At 43.1% G+C, this 19219-nt stretch overlaps 1 protein-coding gene across 7 annotated transcripts in view; it reads right to left on the bottom strand.

Moving 5' to 3' along the window:
• Window positions 1-19219, bottom strand: part of RBFOX1 (RNA binding protein, fox-1 homolog (C. elegans) 1) — a 1551452-nt gene that overhangs the window by 38504 nt on the left and 1493729 nt on the right. For 4 of the 7 annotated variants that reach the window (XM_012647564.1, XM_012647568.1, XM_012647562.1 and 1 more), the window contains 2 exons: window positions 15035-15167; window positions 4620-4659 (listed from right to left, as the gene is read on the bottom strand). In XM_012647564.1, coding sequence (XP_012503018.1) covers window positions 4620-4659; window positions 15035-15167 — 173 coding nt within the window. The remainder of the gene's footprint in view (window positions 1-4619; window positions 4660-15034; window positions 15168-19219) is intronic. The other 3 variants (XM_012647563.1, XM_012647566.1, XM_012647565.1) reach the window with 1 other exon arrangement.

The raw sequence follows: 19219 nt of genomic DNA, 5'->3' as shown, positions 1-19219 counted from the left end.
TTTGGAGAATTCCTACTTTCCAGCTTTCCATGTCCCTGAAGCTACTGACACTTCTCATTCCTGACCTCAAACATTGGCGAAACGAGGACACCTCTTTGTTTTAAAATATAGGGGTGGCAAAGAGACATGAATTCAGAAATAATTGTGTTTAGCCGCGGTGTCAACCAGAAACTTGTTATACAGAATTCAGGAATGGTGCAAAACGCACTGGAACCTCAGAACATATTTGTGAGGCAGCCCTCATTATTTGCTTCTACTGTTAGGAAGCTTAGGGCATTTCTAATAAAAAGGAATATGGTCAACATTTATATTTTTTTCTCTCTCTCTCTCCCCTCCCTTCCCTTCTTCTCATTGTCCAGAACACCCCACTTTCTTACTCCAGTTTCTACCAATAATTTGTGAATTATTTTTTATCATTCTACTACAATTTCCTTCTGTCCCTCTCTTTATTTCCCATAGTTATCTTTTGATCAAATGCCATATTCTTTGCTCTCTCTCTGAAAGGGTCAACTAACAGACATCTTGTTCAGTTAACAATACTTATTTCCTGCTCCTTGGTTACTTTCTGGCCTCGTGAAATCTACAGTTTCACCCCTAAGTGTAACAGATGGATTTGTATGTCTAGGGAACTTAGTCCTTCTAAGGCAACCCTCTACCATTATTAATTTATTTTCTTCAACTTGACCCACTTTTTCATTAAAATGAATTGATTTGGCCAGGTGTGGTGGCTTATGCCTATAATCCTAGCATTTTGGGAAGCCAAGGTGGGAGGATGGCTTGAGGTTGAGAGTTTGAGACCAGCCTGAGCAAGCGTGAGACCCTGTCTCTATTAAAAAAAAAAAAAAAAAAATAGAAAATTTAGCTGGGTGTGGTGGTGCACACCTGTAGTTCCAGCTACTGGGGAGCCTGGAGGCTGCAGTGAGCTATGATGGTGCCATTGCAGTCTAGCCTGAGCAATAGAGTGAGACCTTGTCTCTAAAAAATAGGAATGTATTTAAAGGTGCACCACTAATAGTAAACTTGTAGATTTGAGATGCTGGTTATGAAAATTAAATTCCTATTTTTTAAACAAAAGTGTGTGTCTTATGTCCTCAGGTAGCAGGGACTCTGGTAATGACCTTTCTTACCTTCCTTTCTGACTCAGAAACCCCCCGATCATCTCAGATGAGTGAGCGTCCACACTGTGCCTGAACATCTCCACTGTGACTAGACGTGGTTTCCCGGCAGGGCTCAGCCCCAGAAGAGGACGGATGCTTTTCCTTTGCCCTCAGCCTGAACGAGCTGCCCCGGTTTTTTCCTTAGTGTCTGGCTCCCAGCATCTCATAGCAAGTCTACTCCCTTTGGCAACTCTAGGGCATCCTCCCCTCCACCTTTTCCTCTCTCCTTTGAAAACTTTGAACAGGAGGTAATTCTAGAGAGGAGGTTGTGGCCTGCCAGTTGCAGAGATCAATCAGGTCTCTCAAATCCCACATATTCCAGCAGGACTAAGAAATGCCCGAGGGCTCCAACATCAGGTGGCAGGGATGGAAAGCTCTAGAAGCACAGAGGATGGGGGAGGGAGAGAGCTGAGTATCTAGAAAAGCGCAGCAATTCTGGAGCAGACGCTGCCATGGTCATTGTTGAGTTGCTGTGACACCCTGCCAGGGTAGACAATTTGAGTAGGAAGAACCTGAGTCCCTTCCCTTCCTCAGAAGTAACCTAAGCTAGAAGTTATTGGGCAGACTATTCTGCCCAATAAAATTAAACAGAAAAAAGAGGTTGAAACCCACTAGAGGGGACTGATTTGTCTAACACATAACCCAAGACCTCTCGGAATTGTCTTAAATCTACGTATCGTGCACTATTTTCAATGAGATGGAAGGGGTAAACCAGAAACTTCCTTCAAATAAAACAGAACCTCACATGACTTTCTAGGAATCTCTTTAACCATCAACTCTAAAAAAATGGAACACAGAGGATATTTCCACTCATCAGAGTATACTAGTACCTCAAGGGAGGTAGGTCTAGTGGCTTGGAAAAAAAGCACTTTTGAGACTGTAATATATTAGTACTTCTAGCTAGGATGAATCTTGCTCCATGGTTCTAGAGTATGGGAAATAGCCGTAAGATAACTTAACCAGAAAAAAAAATAAGACTATCTATGAGCCCTTGTTCTGCTGCTGAGGTGGGTGGCGTAACGGTGTTTATTACTGTTCTACGCACACAGACACACACCCCAGCGGCAACACGCCAAAGTTGTCACCTGACACAGAAAAAAATATTCAGAAAGATCTGCAAGATTCTAGCAATATTGTTGGAGACAGGACAGAAACATGTGCTGGGTAAACAAAACTCTAAATTAATATTTCAGTAAGTGTTTTGGTCACGTAATTGCTTATGTGGAACTGCCCCCTGAAAAATCTTATTGTCATTATAATATAAATAGTAGGAAAATGATATAAAAATTTTTTGGTGGCCTATAAAGTGAGCGAGGGGCAGTTTTCTAAGCCTACATACCAAGCCACTGAGGACCGGAGGAAATGCTGTCAGGGGCGTGACTCCCCTACTCACTTCATATAAACCTCACCCAGATATTAATACTTTCAGGGCTCCACGGCTGGGCCCAATGGGCTTGGCCCAAGTAAGATGAATCTGATAAATGAAAGCACCTTAAGAGACCAAAAGCAAAAAGGATTATTTTGGTGTCTTTCTTCCCTGAACAGAATCTCTTTCCACTGTAGTCTAGATGTTGGCACACTCCCTTCTTCTAACTCTGTCTTTTTGCCCTGTGCCTTGCTGCATGGGTTTTCTGATATAGCCTCACACCCCAATCAATACAGATGCACACTCTGTTAATTATTTTAAACTAGTCCATTCTTTCCTTTTCTTGTGGAATCCCCACTGCCCCCGCCTTCGGACAGCTTCTACTTCCTGCTATACAAGATTCTATGCGGCTAGGAAAAGACACTCAATTGAAATATGCATAGGAGACCACAAATTCATGCTTCCATTTGTTATGGCCACTTTACAAATGAAGAAACAGAGGCCCAGAGAGGTGGACACTCAGTAAATGATAGCTAAACTATGATACTTCATTTTCATTTTTAACTAGGCTCAGGAACATCCACATTTTTTCCCCTTGGGTGGGTACTGATGGAGATAGTTTTCTTTGTGGTGGATTTTTTTTTTTTTTTAAGTCTTCATTTCTTGTCTACTCCCCTCCCTTTCCAAAGTCAATGTTAAAAAAAAAAGCCCTAAATTCAGTTATGCCAACTAAAGTCCTAGTTCCTGCCATTTGCATCATCTACCCACAGGCTGCACGGAGGTGGAGGGCATGGACTCAAGTTTGGGTTCATCAGGCACCCAAGGACCAGGTGCGCTTCAAACTGCCCGGCCCCAGCCTGCCACAGAATTTAACATCTGAAAGTCTGGATACAGAGGATGTGAGAAGGAGCAGCTTAAGCTCTCCAAAAAAAAAAAAAAGGGAAATTGGTTGTTCACTGGGTAAATAAAAGACGTGTAGGTTGTTTACTCATTCTATTATGGAAAAAAGTACTAACTCACAGATTGTAGTACGTGTACTTCATACAATAATAACGAAAGTCGACTAAGTCCATCACTGATAGAGAGCGACACTATGTCTTAAAATTGCACTGATTTGTAATTCAAAAGGAATAAAATTAAATAGCCAGTGTCTTCCTTATTTTCCAGTAAATGGTATCAATTTGGTCAAAAATATGGTTTTAGTTTTGTTATTTAGTCTCTAAAACAAACAAAAAAATATGACTCCACTGACATATTGGAGGTCTTCTGTAACGCAAAAAAATTATTTGGTTTAGAAAATACTCCTGATACTGCCCACTTATTTTAAACTGTTTTTATTCCAATCATTTTCATAACACCGATGCTCGTATCAGAACGTGGGAGAATAACAACCTTTAAGATCGACACAGCGAAGTTTAATTATGATCCCCATCATGAGAAATATCCTACTCTTTTCTAAACATAAAAATGTTTAATAAAGTGGTACCGTTTGGCAGATCATTCTACATCAGGTAATTGTTTTGGGGAACTCGAGGGAATAAAAAGGTTAAAGAAGATAAGGGCTTAATGCTCAAAGTGACATACATCTTGTTAAGCTAACTAGATGTTTCTTCCTAAAATCATCCACGTCCAGAGAAAGAGAGAGAGTCTTCCTAGGGTCGTTGTGATAAATAAATATTTATTACGAAAACATCAGCCATGAAAATATATAACCCTTTGCAGCTGGTAACTATAGTTGTTATCCTAAATATTATACTGAAAACACACAGATCATATTGAGAACTTCAGAGACAATTTCTTTTGGGGGTGGGGTGAGGTTTTTAATTGGCATGAGAGAAATGCCAGCTTTATTTTTTTTTTTTTTTGAAGGGATTGCATTTATTCTGAACTTGATCAAGGAGTTAATTCTACTCAACTACGCAGCACATGGATATCTCCGAAGAGCTCATGAGCCTTGCAAGACAAACCACTGGATCCTTTCCTATAGACCAGGAAGAGAAAATTGACCACACCCAAAAGAGAAATTAGCAGCAAACTTGTAAAAAGAATGACCCTGGGAGGAAACAAGGACAGCATGCACGTTAATGAATACTTACATAAATGTCTGCACCATAAAATCCATCCTGGTAAACAACACTGCAAGGGTGCACACACAAAGAAAAACATCCATATTAGTGCATTTCCCCATGCAGACACACCAACCCCTGCACTGGCGAGGTTAGTCTGGTCACAAGATCCAAAACACAGGAACCGAGGGTAGTTTTCACATTGATTAAGGAGGTTGGAGACAACAGCAGTTGGTCAAACTGAGAAAATTAGGCTGGGGTCTGCCATCGGCCCAGTCTCAGGACGTGGTGGTGTGCTGGGTACCGAGCTTCCCGCTGTCTCGGGAAGGCTTGCGGAAATGTACAACTTGAAAATGCAAAGAGGTTGAGATTTACAGACGTGAGCTTCTTAAAATGTCAGAGTTTGCAATCAAACCACATAGCTCCCCCCACCCCTGAGAAAAACAACAAAACATTTGTTTAAGGATATGATTGTCAGGGTAGAGACACAGATTGTAGCGTTTTCAACATGGGTTATAGCTGAAAGGCCTCAGGGAGCTGGGCATCCCAAACGTTTTTGACAATTTTCATCTCTATTCTTTCACATTGTAGTATTATTGGATAATTTTGTGTGCCACTCTCACAGTAAATATAGGAGAGTATCTCCGCAGGGGTGTGAGAGCATGTGTATATAAGTGTGTGTGCAAGAATATATTAATATATGAGTGTGTATGTTTGTGCCTCATATGTATATATGTGTGTATGTGTGCAAATGTATGTGTGCATATGTGTATGTGTACAGGTATAGAGGAATGTACGTGTTTGTGCTTGTATATATCACACATGCGTATAAACGTGTGTGCATGTGGGAGAATGTATATATGTGTATCAGTGTATGTTTGCATGTGTGTACAGTCACATAAATTATATCCAGACTAAGCAAAGCCCCACATTAGGACTGAACAAGCCCAACTCCTAGCAGCTCTCTGATCACCACCTATACAGTCAGCATCCCAGAAAGAAGACACTACCAAGGGCAGGGGGATGATCCTGGACTTCTCCAGAAGTTTCTTGGTATACCTTGAGTACCACAACTGGGAAAAGAAGTCCTTAGCTATGGAATCATGGGAAACTGATGTAAATTTTCTAAGCATTAAGACAAGTTTAATGAGGATAGAGTGTATATTTTACACGCTTTTGTATCATAGGATATCTTGAATATAAACATCTGTGTTTCCAAACACGTGTTTTTCAAAGGATAATAATTGTTATTGACAGTCTTCCCAGATGTCTTCCCATGAAGTTTCTAGATGATTTATGATTCTGGCAAAGGACTAATGAGCTCCACCATTGAATGAAGCTGGGTTCTAACAGAAGCACAATCCTGATTAGCAAAGGACTCCAGCAGGTTTCAGTAGCAGAGTGAACCCACACAGAAGCGAAGCATATTGAGCCAAGGAAAGGTACTTTACAACACACACACACACACACACACACACACACACACACACACATGCACACGTGGTGGTGACACTTGTTTGCTGGAGAACACTGTAGTGTGCTTCTCAGAGTTTTTTTGGAGTTGGTTGACTAAACCCCAAGTACCATTATCCTTAAAAACATGGCAGGGATTTCATACGCTAAAGAGGTTGGTAGGCACAGCTCTCAGCTGCTGCTCATTTTTGATCCAGGATGGGTATACAGTTCACAAGAGCATTTGTCAAGCAACATAAAACCCTAATCCGAGATACTGAGGTGTGCGGCATCCTGAGCTATATTCTGAATTCTCTTTCAACATTTCCAACATAAAGAGATAAACAACACAAAGTGCCTATTGGGGTCGGAAGGCAGGGTCAACCTCTGCCTACAGGACTTGGAACAGATCTGATAAAACAGAGGCAAGCAACAAATACGTAGTTTGGACCCCAAACCACAGGACTGATCATTTAGTTGTATCAAAACAGCTTCTGCCCCATTTTTTTTTTTTCATGCTGTCATGGCTGCACACATGCTATTTCTTGTGCCGCGAATGCCTTTTCTTCCGACATCCCCCATCCAAAAGCAGAGAGATGACCATTCAAGAGCCAACTTAGATGGGAAACACACAGGCATCTGCGTCAAACTGCAGACCCCCCAACCAACAGCTGGGTGCCTCGGACAAATTACTGAGATGTTTGAGTTTCATTTACTCATTTGTAAAATGGTAAAAGAGGTTAGTAAGTGCCCACCTCAAGGGAGGATTATAGTAATACAATCCTTGCAAAGGGATGAGCCACATCCTTAACACTGTAGCTCTAACTAAATGTCACCATCTCTGTGACCCAGTGTCCACCTGCAGCTGAGTTAGTTGCTCCACTTATGAACCCCAATAAGACTTTTTCAGATCCTTACCCTGGGCCACTCCTCAATTTCTGCCTCATACTAAAGGTATTTGCATTTGTGGCTCATTTCACCTTGAAAGGTGCACCCAATGGCTTAACCAACATTCTGTCTCAATGCCCGACACGTTACTTTGTACCTAGAAGATGTACAATAATGATCTGTTGAGTGAATGAAGCCCATACTTTGAAGATGAGGTTTTAGAAGGTGGCACAAGGTGACACAGACTCCCTTTTTAAATTAACTCCAGGTAGAATTTGATAACCAGTAATGGGTCAGGAGGAGGGACCCTGAAGTCTCAGGCTTGTCTGTGGTTTGGTTACTGAACGTCGATGGCTGTTGTCAATGGAGGAGAGGGAGAGGACCGAGCTTCAAACACTAGAACCTGAATTAGAAGACCAGGGAAAGAGACCAGGCGGAAAGGGTTCCAAGAGTAAGCAAAACATTAATATTTTTCACCAGATATTAATATATACATTTAAATGGGAAACAATGCCTTTTTCTAAATATCTGTAGGGTAGGACCTCATCTGTTTCTGCTCCACTGTTAAAAAAGAGCCAAGCCCAGGCCTTTGCAGGGGTCTTCCAGGGGCACGTGGTTGGGGTGGGGACCAGGAGTGGAGCTTCCTGATGTGGCTGAAGCTGAGCTTGGGCCGGGAAACTGCTGCCTTCTTTCTCTAGGACAGGTTATTATGCACCATGGCCAGCGGTGTGCTTCCACGCCAAGCCCACCTGCACCAGCAACACCCAGAAGTGAGAAAAGGACAGGGCCCAATGCTTGCCCTGTCCTTGCTCAGGACAAGGGAAGTCCTTGCTCAGTAGGGTAACCTAGCTGCTCTGCTCTGCTCTGCCCTCCCACCGTGGGCAGTGGAAAAGTCATTTTGGAAACTCTGACATCCCACATTCATGAGACATCGAACCAAAGAGAAGCTGTGATCTAGCTTCCTCATTTTGATGAGCTCCAACAAACTGACTGACAAGTACTATTTCTCCGTGATTGAAAGGTTGACTATACCCCTATGCCATGGCATGCAGAGCAGGGAAAGCAACCTCTCTCCACCCCCACTAAACCTGCTCTCGCAGGAGTTTACAGGGAGTGGGGTGCACAGCCACAAAGCCATGCACGGAAATGTAAAATAGCAGCTGGGAGAGGTGCCGCGGAAGAGAGGAACAGGCACCGTGGGTGTGTCATGGAAGGAGGCACAGCCAGCATCAGATAGCAGCCAGGCTGAGCAAGCAGCACAGAAATCTCAAAGCCTTAGCAGGGTAGAGAGGAAGGAAGCACAGGCCAGGCAAAGGGGACAGGCGATGAAAGGCCAGGTGGCTGGAAGGCGCCTGGCTTCTAGGAGGAAGGGCATAATTTCTAGCTTCAGGGTCTTCAGAATCCTTCAAGGAGAAAGGAAGAATTCTAGCTGCTATTATAAACCACCTCATGAAGCAATTGCTTTCTTTCAACACATGCATGCATGTTTTGGAGAGAAATGAAGGGGAGGGCGAGTGATCTACCTTCACCGTAACTCTAAAACACAGGAGGAATGAATATGGTTGTCCTTATCGGTAGTGTGAAATGAAGCCACTTAATAGGTTGCCAGTTTTACCAAAATGCAGTGTTTTTCTCCCAAGTTAGTAGTAATAGCACAAGCACCATGACTACTACTACTACTCACGTGTATAGAGAAATGAGTGTGGGTTAGTCCCAAATCTAAACGCTCTGTGCTCATTATCCCATTGAATTCCCACAATGCCCCTGTGAGATGGGTAATATTATCACCACCTCTGTAAACACGTAGAGACAGAAATGAAGAGGGCTAGGTACCGACCTAGCCGGGATGCTAGCCCAGGTAGTCTGGCTCCACAGCCCCAGCTCTCAACTACTACGGCAGGCGCAGTGGTGGTCAAACTCCAGTGTGCACCAGAATCACTTGAAGGACCTGTTGAACTGGCCCATGCTCAGCCCAGAGGTTCTGATTCAACAGATCTGGATGGAGTGTCTAAGAATTTGCATTTCTAACAAATAACAGGTGATACTGATGCTGCTGGTCCAATGACTGAAAGAATCATTGCTCTATGGAACACCACGTTCCAAGTGTTATTTCACTTTACATTCGAGACAAACTGAAGGTCAGCCTCTGAGGTCCTATTCCAAAGGAGGAGCAGGATACAGGAAAGCTCTTAAGACAAAGTCTCTTGCTAGTTTCTAAGAATGTATCCAAATACTTTTTAAAGCCTCATCAAACACCTGCACTTAAAATATCAAATATGTAGGGAAAGAAGGACAGGGGTCCGTATCTAGGACACAGCTATAGATCAATTAACCACAGCCCGGTCACAAGGGAAGGGAGTTGCCATCATGCATTGAACAGGTGCGGCCCTATTTTAATGCAGAGATGGTCTGTCTAGCTATGCAAAGGTAATTGTATTGCTTGTCAATCACTTCAGGACTGCAGTATGCTTTTTGCAAGAACATAATGCAAATGCACATCTCATTTTCTTAGAAAAGTGATAGCAGTAGTTAAATATTTGGATGAATGCAAGCAGGAAATGATTGCACTATAGCAAATTAGTTTACTTTTAAAAGAAAGGAAAGAAAGTACAGAATGCTCCAAACTATACAAGCTGTTTGTGTAATATAATGTACACCAGCCACAAATATATTTTTGTAGAAAAGCCTATTTAAAACTGCTCTACCCTGCTGCCCCTTCCAACTGGAAATAAATTAAACTTTTTAATGCATTCAAACAGAGCTTCTTTTGAATGGATATCAGATAGGTTTATGAACTCACTGCATTTGTATAGAATTGTGTGTGTATGTATGTGAGCGCTTGCACACAAACTTTTTTAAGGGAAACACATCTTTTTTAATCAGATCATCAAAGGCATCTGTGAAATCCCACTCCCACTTCTCCCAAAAAAGCCTTAGGGACCACTGATTTATAGTGTTTGTCTATAAATTCACTCAATTAAGAGGCTTTATTTTGGGTTACATTTTAAAATTGGCTAAGCATTTGAATAAGAAATCACACCAGAAAAAAAAAATAAAAAAGCTAGAGAGCATTCTGGAACATATTCTGAAAATGGGTAGACGGCTTTAGTTCCTAGTGTTTCTATCAAATGAAAAAGTTCCTAAGCATTAGATAATACAGGTTGGGAATTAGACATTTAGAAAATAAAACCAGAAAGCAAGGCTGGCTTATATACAAAAAGATACATCCACAGAGTCCTGGAGACTGCTGTCAGAGTCTTTTTAAGGACTTAACCTGAGAACATCCCCTAAGGCTTTATTTGTGGGTTCTATTCTTGCACTGGCCAACTTGAAGGAGTTTTCTCCTGGGATATTATCATATCTTTCCTATACTCAAAAAAGCACAGAGTCTTCTCAAAATATTTCTCAAGGTAACTCTGGGAAACTATACACAGAGGTGCCATAATTAATTACTGGAGAAAGTGCAGAATATCTTGCTCAAAGATACCCAGAGAACCAAGACCAAAACCCTATAGCTGATGCTGGATGCTTAGGCTTAGAATGATAATTTGTTTTTAAATCTCCTATGGTGCTCCATTAAAGCGCCCCATTGTACTGCCCTCCTTGCAATATGCATAGCACATCATAGGCACTTGATGAGTAGCTATTTAATAATTAAGAATAAGAACTTGGCGATGCCAATCTCATGGGTTCTTTTGGGAGGAGATTGGGATTTGGTTGCTGTTTTGTAGCAGATATTGTTCCAAGTATGTCGGGTGCATCTCCAAAGCTTCAGCCTGCTATCGTGATCCACAGATATCAGCCTGCCAGCTCAGCTCCCTGGAATGATATGACCCAATGGGTAATTCCTCCCAGACCTGAGTCCTGGGAAGATAGACTGGACATTGTGGCTTCCCTATCAAAATTGACTCCAGGATCAAATGCAAGAAGAAATATGGACAACCTCATCCGTTCCACTCTTTCTGAGACTGTTCACTGGTTCATATTTTATTTACAATCTGTATATTCCATGAGCAATTAGAGTGCCTCTGTCCAAACCCATCTCTGTGACTTGGGGGAAATGGAGGTCTGTGAACTGCAGGTGCCTCTTCTAGCAAAGAGGTAAATTATGCATAAAGGGAGAGACACAGGATCTGCCTGTGTACTCACCACAAGAAAAATGGAATGTTGGGAAAGGAAAGAGTATGGGCAGCTGAGAAAAAGTTATTAATTACATCAACCTCAAGAACAGTAGCTACAGTTCACTGAACACCTGTCATATGATGGACCTTTCTGAGTTGTAACCTTGCACGGATCTCCCTATCGACCCTATGGGAGCAGGAGCATCCTTCACTCTCAAGAAAACTGTGTCTATAGAGGTTAAGTAAGCTACTCAGGGTGGCATGAGATAGATTAATGAGGTCTTAGCTGCCCCAAAGCCTGTGTCTTTCCACGACTTCAAAAGTCCCATAGACTGTGTAGACACTACATTCTAACTCAGCCCCCAGTCTCATTCAGGGGATGCTGGCAATAAATAGGGAGTTCACTGGCTCAGTCGAGGGCTTTCTACTTGTTCCTATGCTCCCTCCGTGATCCACTCCAGGAGAAATGATCACGTAGCAATGTCGCAAGAGGTTTCCATTTAGGTATGTGAGAGAACAGAGAATAGGGCCTCTTCATAACCTATATTCTTTAGCTGCTTGGAGGGGCTTCAGATAACATCAAGATGTGGAGGGGAAAATCAAGTCAATAAAAGGAAATGGATGATTGTAAGGGCATCCTTATTGACTCTTCTCACGTGACCATCCTGATGTTGGATACCTACGAGGCTCACCCAAGGTTCCACAAAGGTAGCCATGGGAGTCCTACAGGACTTTTATTTCAATCTCCCAGGATGGAAAAAAACAGGGAAGCCCACACAGGGACCTAGGATAAATGATGCATATTTTGGTTGATATTTTAGTAACAACATAGATTCATATTGGAGACTTCATGAAGAACAGAGGCTTAGGTTGGCAGTTAGATATGTCTTCAATTAGTGACAACTGGAAAATATGAATAAATTCTTCCTTAATAAACGCAGTTTGCCGGGTGATGTCATACACAAGATGGGGGTCACTGGGTGGGAGGGAGAATCACAGAATGAGATTTTAACATGGAAATTTAGGAAATGATTGGACTTAGGTGTTTCTCATATTTCTTCTCCTCTGAGAAGCCTTCTCTAAACACCCAAGCTGGGCTAAGGACCATTCCTTGGTGCTTGTACAACCCCCACCTTGTCACTTATCATGTTTATTGAGATTGTTAGCTTATATGCTGCCCCCAGCACAGACTGGAAGAAACCGCTTGGAAGGCATCTCTGTATCTTTAGGGCACAACAGTGCACGAAGCGTGATAGGTGTGAGGTGCGGGTCACAGGTGTTGAGCTGACCTGGGCTAGAGTAAAGATGTCAGTCAAACATCTTTGTGCATATTTCTCCAGAAATATTTCTTTAAAGAACTTTGGAGACAAAAGGCTACAGGAAATCGCCACGGTTTCTGCACCACCTGAATCTTGATCCTGTCACTTCCTGGAAACAGGAGTGTGTTTTCAACCTCTTTGCTACTTGCTTCCACTCAACCCAAGGTCAGGGTCCTCTCTCCTCCAGCCAATCACCTGATCACCTGCTCTCTTCCCTTCCAAAAGGAGCTGGCCCCCTGCCATCTCCTGCAGTCCAAGCCAAACAATCCAGAGGGAAAAAGGAAACCTTTGTTTAAGATGTTAGGTTCAAATTTTTTCATTCACTGCCAATTCACTCTAGGCAGTTTGTAATCCAGTGAAACTACCAGGCAATCAGCTGAACGTCCTTCTTTTTGTGCCCGTACTTTGCTCTTATAGATTCTTGCAGAAATGGACACCTGCACCACCACCCCCATCCTTCTCGCACTCGTGTTACCTGCTACCTGCTACCCTCTGTTGAGAATTCTATCTTACTTCTAAGTAGGGTTTTAGAATTCCAGCCACAACATTGTCAGCAAAGACGTATGATCTACTATTATGACCCAAATGCTCATAAATATCTCTGGAATATTAAAATTAATTCCCAGCCAAAGTTGTTTCACCATTTGGAAATGTCTATGTCTCTCCCTGGCGAACATGGCATTGGTTTGTTATGTGTGGTTATTCCCAGCAAAGAGCATGTTTGTTGTAAGTTAGCAAATTTCAATTTTACAGCAGGTGTGCTAGTCTGAGATTTTTACAAATTGTTCATGTGAGGATAAGCCATATAATTTTACTTTATTATTCCTGTTCAATATAGTAGTAAGATATTGATGGTATATATACCAAAAAGCTACAATTACCGTGTACTGAAATAATAATTTTCAGCAAAGTGATGTGTTATAAAAGTACGATTTTGCATTTATAGCTTATAAATCCTGCTTTAGTAATTACACGAGTTCAGAGGGTAACTTGGGGTTTTTTTCCTTCATAACTCATTGTGTGGTCTGGGGAATAACAAATCTTTATTTCTGCATTTCTGGATCTATAAAATGGGCTCAATTATATAGGGACAGAGATAAAGATTTTACTGTCAACAATTCTTTATAGCACATGATCCTATATAAGGGTTAGGATGTGCAGATACTCTGAGCGGGGAGCTAGGGAGAATTTACAGCCAATTACTCCTTCGAAAAAAAAAATATGTTTTGCTGTTGTTTTTTCCACCAAGAAGCTCAGAGTTGACCCAGCTTTAACGACTGCACAACACACTCAATGGACATTATCTTACTATCTTCGCACTTATTTTCCCTTCCTGATGATTTCACCTAGTTTCATTTCTTGGTACTCTTTGTTTTATTGTACTTATTTTTGAAATGCTTCGAATGTTCTAGCTTAGAATAGGTGAGATATGAATAAATAATGAAAAAAAACAAGTGTTTGCCTTTGTCATCAGTGTAACAGAGAAGTGATCTGGGCTAATTCAGGTTTCCTAAAAGATTTACATGCAAAAGAGCTCTAAAAAAATGCACTGAATCCTTTTCAGACAGTCCTAAATGCAGCCATACTTTTTATACAGACGAGAACGCCAGTCACTGGCTAGGGAAGCCTCATGCCAGACTCTCTGGGATATAGCTGAATTTACCACCAAACAGCGTTTCTCAACTGCAACAAGTTTGACTTTGAACGTGATAACTCTTCCTTGTGGGGGGCTGTCCAAGGCATGGAGGGTGTTAGCAGCATCCGTCCACCCCACTCAACAGATGTCATAGCACCTCTCCATTCCCGCTGTGACAACCAACAACATCTCTAGACCTTGCAAATGTCCCCTGGCCTAGGGCTACCACCCTCGAGGTATCCCTCTCTCCTGACTTGAGGGCTGCAGGGATATTTTAGCTCGATCTCTCACAGGACAGAGGGACCAGCTTTTCAGGATTGCCACCAATCAGTACCACATTTTCTTTTTTTGAGCATTCACCACCATTCCTTGCTATTCACTTGGCAATACCAACGTCTATACACAGAAGGACCAAACCAGCAACGGGAAACAAACCAATTTGCATTTTCCCCACAGAGAAGGCAGGCAGGCAAGTGCCACTTTGGAAAAATCCAACTAAAACGCACCTTAACTCCAATTTCATTAATTCTTGAATGTTTGCATTTGACTCCGCACCTAATTTTCTCTTCTCAGGCAAAACGTTCATAAACCTTGAAGCGCAAGATATCTGGGGAGAGGAGCAAGACCACCCCAGTGATTTTTATGTAGGCAAAACCTCGCGTCCCTCCGTGGAGGAATTCAAGGGGCGAATGCGGTCCAACCTCCTTAATAACCAGATGTTTGCAATCATCAGAAATACATCTTTGGCTGTAACCATTTCTCTGTTCTCCAGCATTCAGTCTCAAAGAGAATTTACATAACAACATGTGACATGTAGAATGCTTAAAGGCACCAACCATGACAGGACAAATTACACTCATTTTTCAATACTCTTTGCAAGGTGCTCCACGGCAGGCGCGCGCCGGGCTGCATGCTGGGGCGGTTCTGGTGGGGAAGTCAAGACCATCATGCGCTCGCAAACAGCTCCGTGCCTCTGGGGAGGGAGGGCTGGTGCAGGGAGGCCCGCCCCGGGAGGCTGCCCCAACTTACCCGCCGTAGGCCGGGATCGGGGGCGGGGGCGCCGCGGCCCTGAAGGTGTTGTACACGGTGCGGCCGCGGCCTCGCAGGTGCGCCCCTCGGTAGGCGGCCGCAGCGGTGGCGGCTGGATACGGGAAGCCGGGCACTGCGGGCGAGAGGAGAGAGCAGAGGCCATGAGACGCACACCCTGCCGCGGAGGAAACCTCCCCAGGACCCTTGTCCTGCCAGGCCAAGCGGGACCCCGCCCCCTGCCTGGAGCCAGCGCAGAGGCCAAGGTGGGACTCCAGAGAGAATGGGCTAGTTAAGACAGTCGTGTCTCCGCCCAGGACACTATGACACATGACAAACACTTACAAAGAATTCCTAATAACAGGAAAAAAGCTCACTGCAGAAACTTAAATTTTTAAAAAAGGTAGATTGCAAGAGGTATGTCCAATGCCTTCCCAACCACTATATATACGTATGTATATGTGTTTATGTATATATGTGAGCACACAATATACACATGTGTATATGCATGTGTATGTATATGTGTATATGAATATGTGTGTGCAGATATATACAAATATATATATTGCGTGCTTATGCACATATGCACATATTTGTATATACATATACACACCTATTTCCACATAGTAATTATCTCTGGGGCCAAACTGCAGGAGTGTTAAGTTTTTATTCATAGCTTTTCCCCTATCCCATTTTATTTTCCACATTTCCCTTTATATACTTATATTGTTTGTGAAAACTTTTAAGTATTCCTACAGGCACATGTCTGTGTCGTAAGTGTACAAACCACACACGCCCTAAGAGAGATTACCACCGCGTCACAAGGTCCCGAACCTCCTATGCAGCTTTTAAAAGCAAACACAACCACCAAAATTACTAATAGAGAAGTCTGGGAACTCTTAAAGAGAGAGTGTGGGTAGGGATTTCCTCCCTTGGGGATAATTCTCTGAGCAGGGCAATGTGGTAAGGAATCTGGGGGGCGGGGAGGGTTAAGTCTGATAATTAACTCTGTTGTCTCTACCTGGGATGTCCTTGCTCCCACTGCATGTCAATCCTAACTCATCGGAGCCCCAGGGGCCAGGAAACAAACCACTTTTGCCTCCAAGCTCCTTTTGTTTCTCTGAACCTCATAATGCCTTCACCACACTGACTGTGGTTGTCCACCCCACTCTGCAGCAGGCAGTGGTTCCAAACCCCATCCCGTGGAGGGGGTGCTTTGCTGATAAAATGTGTTTGGGAAGCTGCTGTCCCAGGAGAGCCGCAGCAAAGGTTCCGAAAGCCATGCAGTGGAGGAAACTCTTTAACTTAGGTGACCCAGTACACCCAGGCTTTCCTCTTCCAGGCTCCTGCAGAACCCCTAACCTCTTGCAGGGTGCTGCAGTTCCTATCTTGTTAAATTGACTCCACCCCATATCCAACTGGGAAGACAGGGGTGGCCCCTTCTTGCTGTCACCTTCGGGGGTAGAAGCTCTCCACCTCCCATCTTCTCATTGCTCCAGAGTCATTTCTATGCACCCTAACGCATGGACCCAGATCAGGGTTGTGGAAGGAGCAAAAAAGGCAGAAAAGAATGTTGGAAGGAAAAATAGAACTGCATAAGAGGCCCCGGTGGAGTCCTACTTAGGAGATCAGGGGGTGGCCCCAAATTGACCCTGGAGAGCTAAGATTTACACCCACACCCATGGACAGAGTGTGTCCGTACCTACAGCGTGGGCGGCGTTTCCCACAAAAGCCATTCTGAATTCCTCATGGAGTTATATGGGCTGGAATAACACCCTTGAACCCATAGTAAGGACCAACTGGCTGTTATTAGCTGGGATTCTGTGTGTGTTCTTGAACATCCCACAGACATCCTGTAACTATGGGTTCCACTGCATCTTCCTCTCACAACGTGGGTAAAATTCAAGGATTGCAGAACCCAGCCAGAATGGTTCTATCTTTGTTTGTATCTGAGAAGACCATAAAGGTTATTTTTAACTTTATTTTTATTGTTGTTAAAGACAAATCATGCAGTTTTACTTAAGTCTTTTGCCAGCCCCTAGCACCTGAGTTTCCTGGATCTGGTTTCAACCAGCACATTTGAATTTGCAGAAGGGTCTGGGTCTTTAATGGGGAAAGCAGGTAAGTCCTAATATCATAAAAGCCCACAAGTAATGAGATATGAGACACTTGCTCCAGGGCTGGGGAGGAAATGAGCGGGAATGGCTTTGACTCCAGATCTATCTTGCCACAGTTCAAATATTAAGTTTTCATAGGAACACCCTGGATTTTGAAATAAAGAAAATGAAAAATTCACAATCTGGCAGAGCAGCTGGCTGCCTGTGCGAGGAAACACGGTAATTATGCTGACCCATTCATTATCACCGGCTACGGGTGCCGAGTGAGCGAGACAAGCTCCCTCTCAGCGACAAGCAGGTTTTACAATAATTCTTGGAGGATTTAGATGTTGAGATATAACATGAAACAGAAGCTCAGCAATACAGCGAGGGGAGCGCGTGCTGTTAAAAGTGTAGGGCCAGGATTCCATTTTGTACCCTCTTTGTTACAGGGAGAAAATGTCTTTTCCAGGCAGGATAAGGTGTTTACAAGACTTAACAGGGAGGCTCTTCAGGCTCCCCCAAGCAGGGCACATTAGGGGACTTCTTATTTTGTGAAAGGAACAATAGGAAGGACTACAAATCAACTCCTGCCTTAAATAGCACCTCCCTGGGAGGCCAAGTGCCCTTAGGCAAAACAAGGAGATTTCTACAGATCATGTTTGGGGCCAGAGACTTCATGGAGAAAGTGGGTGGAGAACTCAAGTCAGGAAGGTGGATGGTTTTTCCAGCTATTCTTTTCTTGTTGTTAATGTAGCACTGGCCAAGGGTCCCTTTGCGAAGTTTCTAGTTAGTTTCTGTTCTCCTTCCTCCCTCCCTGCCTTCCTCCTTCCCTTTCCTTCCTTCCTTCCTTCTCTCCCTCCCTTTATTCTTTTATGCATTCCTTTCTTTGTTTTCATCCTTCTTTTTCATCTTTTTTTTGGATTTTTTTTTCTGAAGACAACCACCCTTATCCTCCCCTGGTGTATGTAAAAACTGGGTAGCTTGGATCACAGAAATGGAGGACTCTTGCTAGTGCTCGAATGCAAGCTCAGTGAGGGTGGTGGTCTCCATCCATTCTGCTCACCCATTAGCATGACCGACTGGTACCCAGGAGGCATCAGGTACCTGACCCTGTGCCTGAACACCCTGTTGGTCATTAACCAATGTTTGTCTCCTTCCTTCTGGGAGAACAGACCCTCTTCTTCACTGTCCACATTCCGTTACACTGTCCTGTGTACAAAGTGGCCTGCCCAGAATTTGCAGACAGCCAGTGCTCAAGCAACACAACTGAATCTCAGTCACAATCCCTAGAGAGACAATTTCTACTTTCATCCTTTTAGGTGCAGCATTGCCCCAGCGAAACCAACCACACTCAGAATGGGTATGATTCCAATGGAAGAGGAGACAGCTTGGACAAATGTGTTGCACTTGGAATTACCAGAGCCCTCAATTCACTTAAATTCATTTTTATTGAAGCACACTGCCAGTGTTTGAAAATATTTCTTATTCTGGGGAAAAAGCAGGAATCAAACTTTTCCCCCAGACAGGTAATATCTACTAAAAGGTACTTGGTCATATCTCCCCATCCATAAAGCCCTAGACAATGCTCTCTTACAACCTAGCAACAACAGTCCCTGAATATGATATATATGTGTGACAAGGAACAACAGAAAATAACAATCTTCATAATTCCAAACTCATCTGACTTGTAGCTGTGCCTTCGGTGTTCCTTCCCATTTCTATTAGAAAATATTTTTCCCCTGATGGCTGGTTTAGGCCAGCATGGATTTCTTCTCATGCCACTAAGACAAATGGTCAATTTCAAGGACAAAAAAAAAAAAAATCCCCACAACTGTTTGTCAAACTTCCTTTAAACTCAAGATGGGATGGAAAAAATGGATATTTTTCTTACTTGCCTACTAGCTGCAGTGGTTTGTAGATGTTGGAACAGAGTTAAATGCATATTTGAAACAATTAGCTGGACAGATGATTCAGATATAAATTAAACAAGACTGCAGTGGGTTCACCCTGCCACCATGTATTAATAGAAAGAAAAGATCTATGGCATGAGACTTAACTTTTGTTGAGTATAAGTCATCATGTCATCTAT

The sequence above is a fragment of the Propithecus coquereli genome, unplaced genomic scaffold (genome assembly GCF_000956105.1).
Source record: "Propithecus coquereli isolate 6110/MARCELLA unplaced genomic scaffold, Pcoq_1.0 Scaffold27, whole genome shotgun sequence".
NCBI classification, from domain to species: Eukaryota; Metazoa; Chordata; class Mammalia; order Primates; family Indriidae; genus Propithecus; species Propithecus coquereli.
The sequence above is the reverse complement of the archived record's forward strand: the minus strand, read 5'-3'. Positions and strand labels throughout refer to the sequence as shown.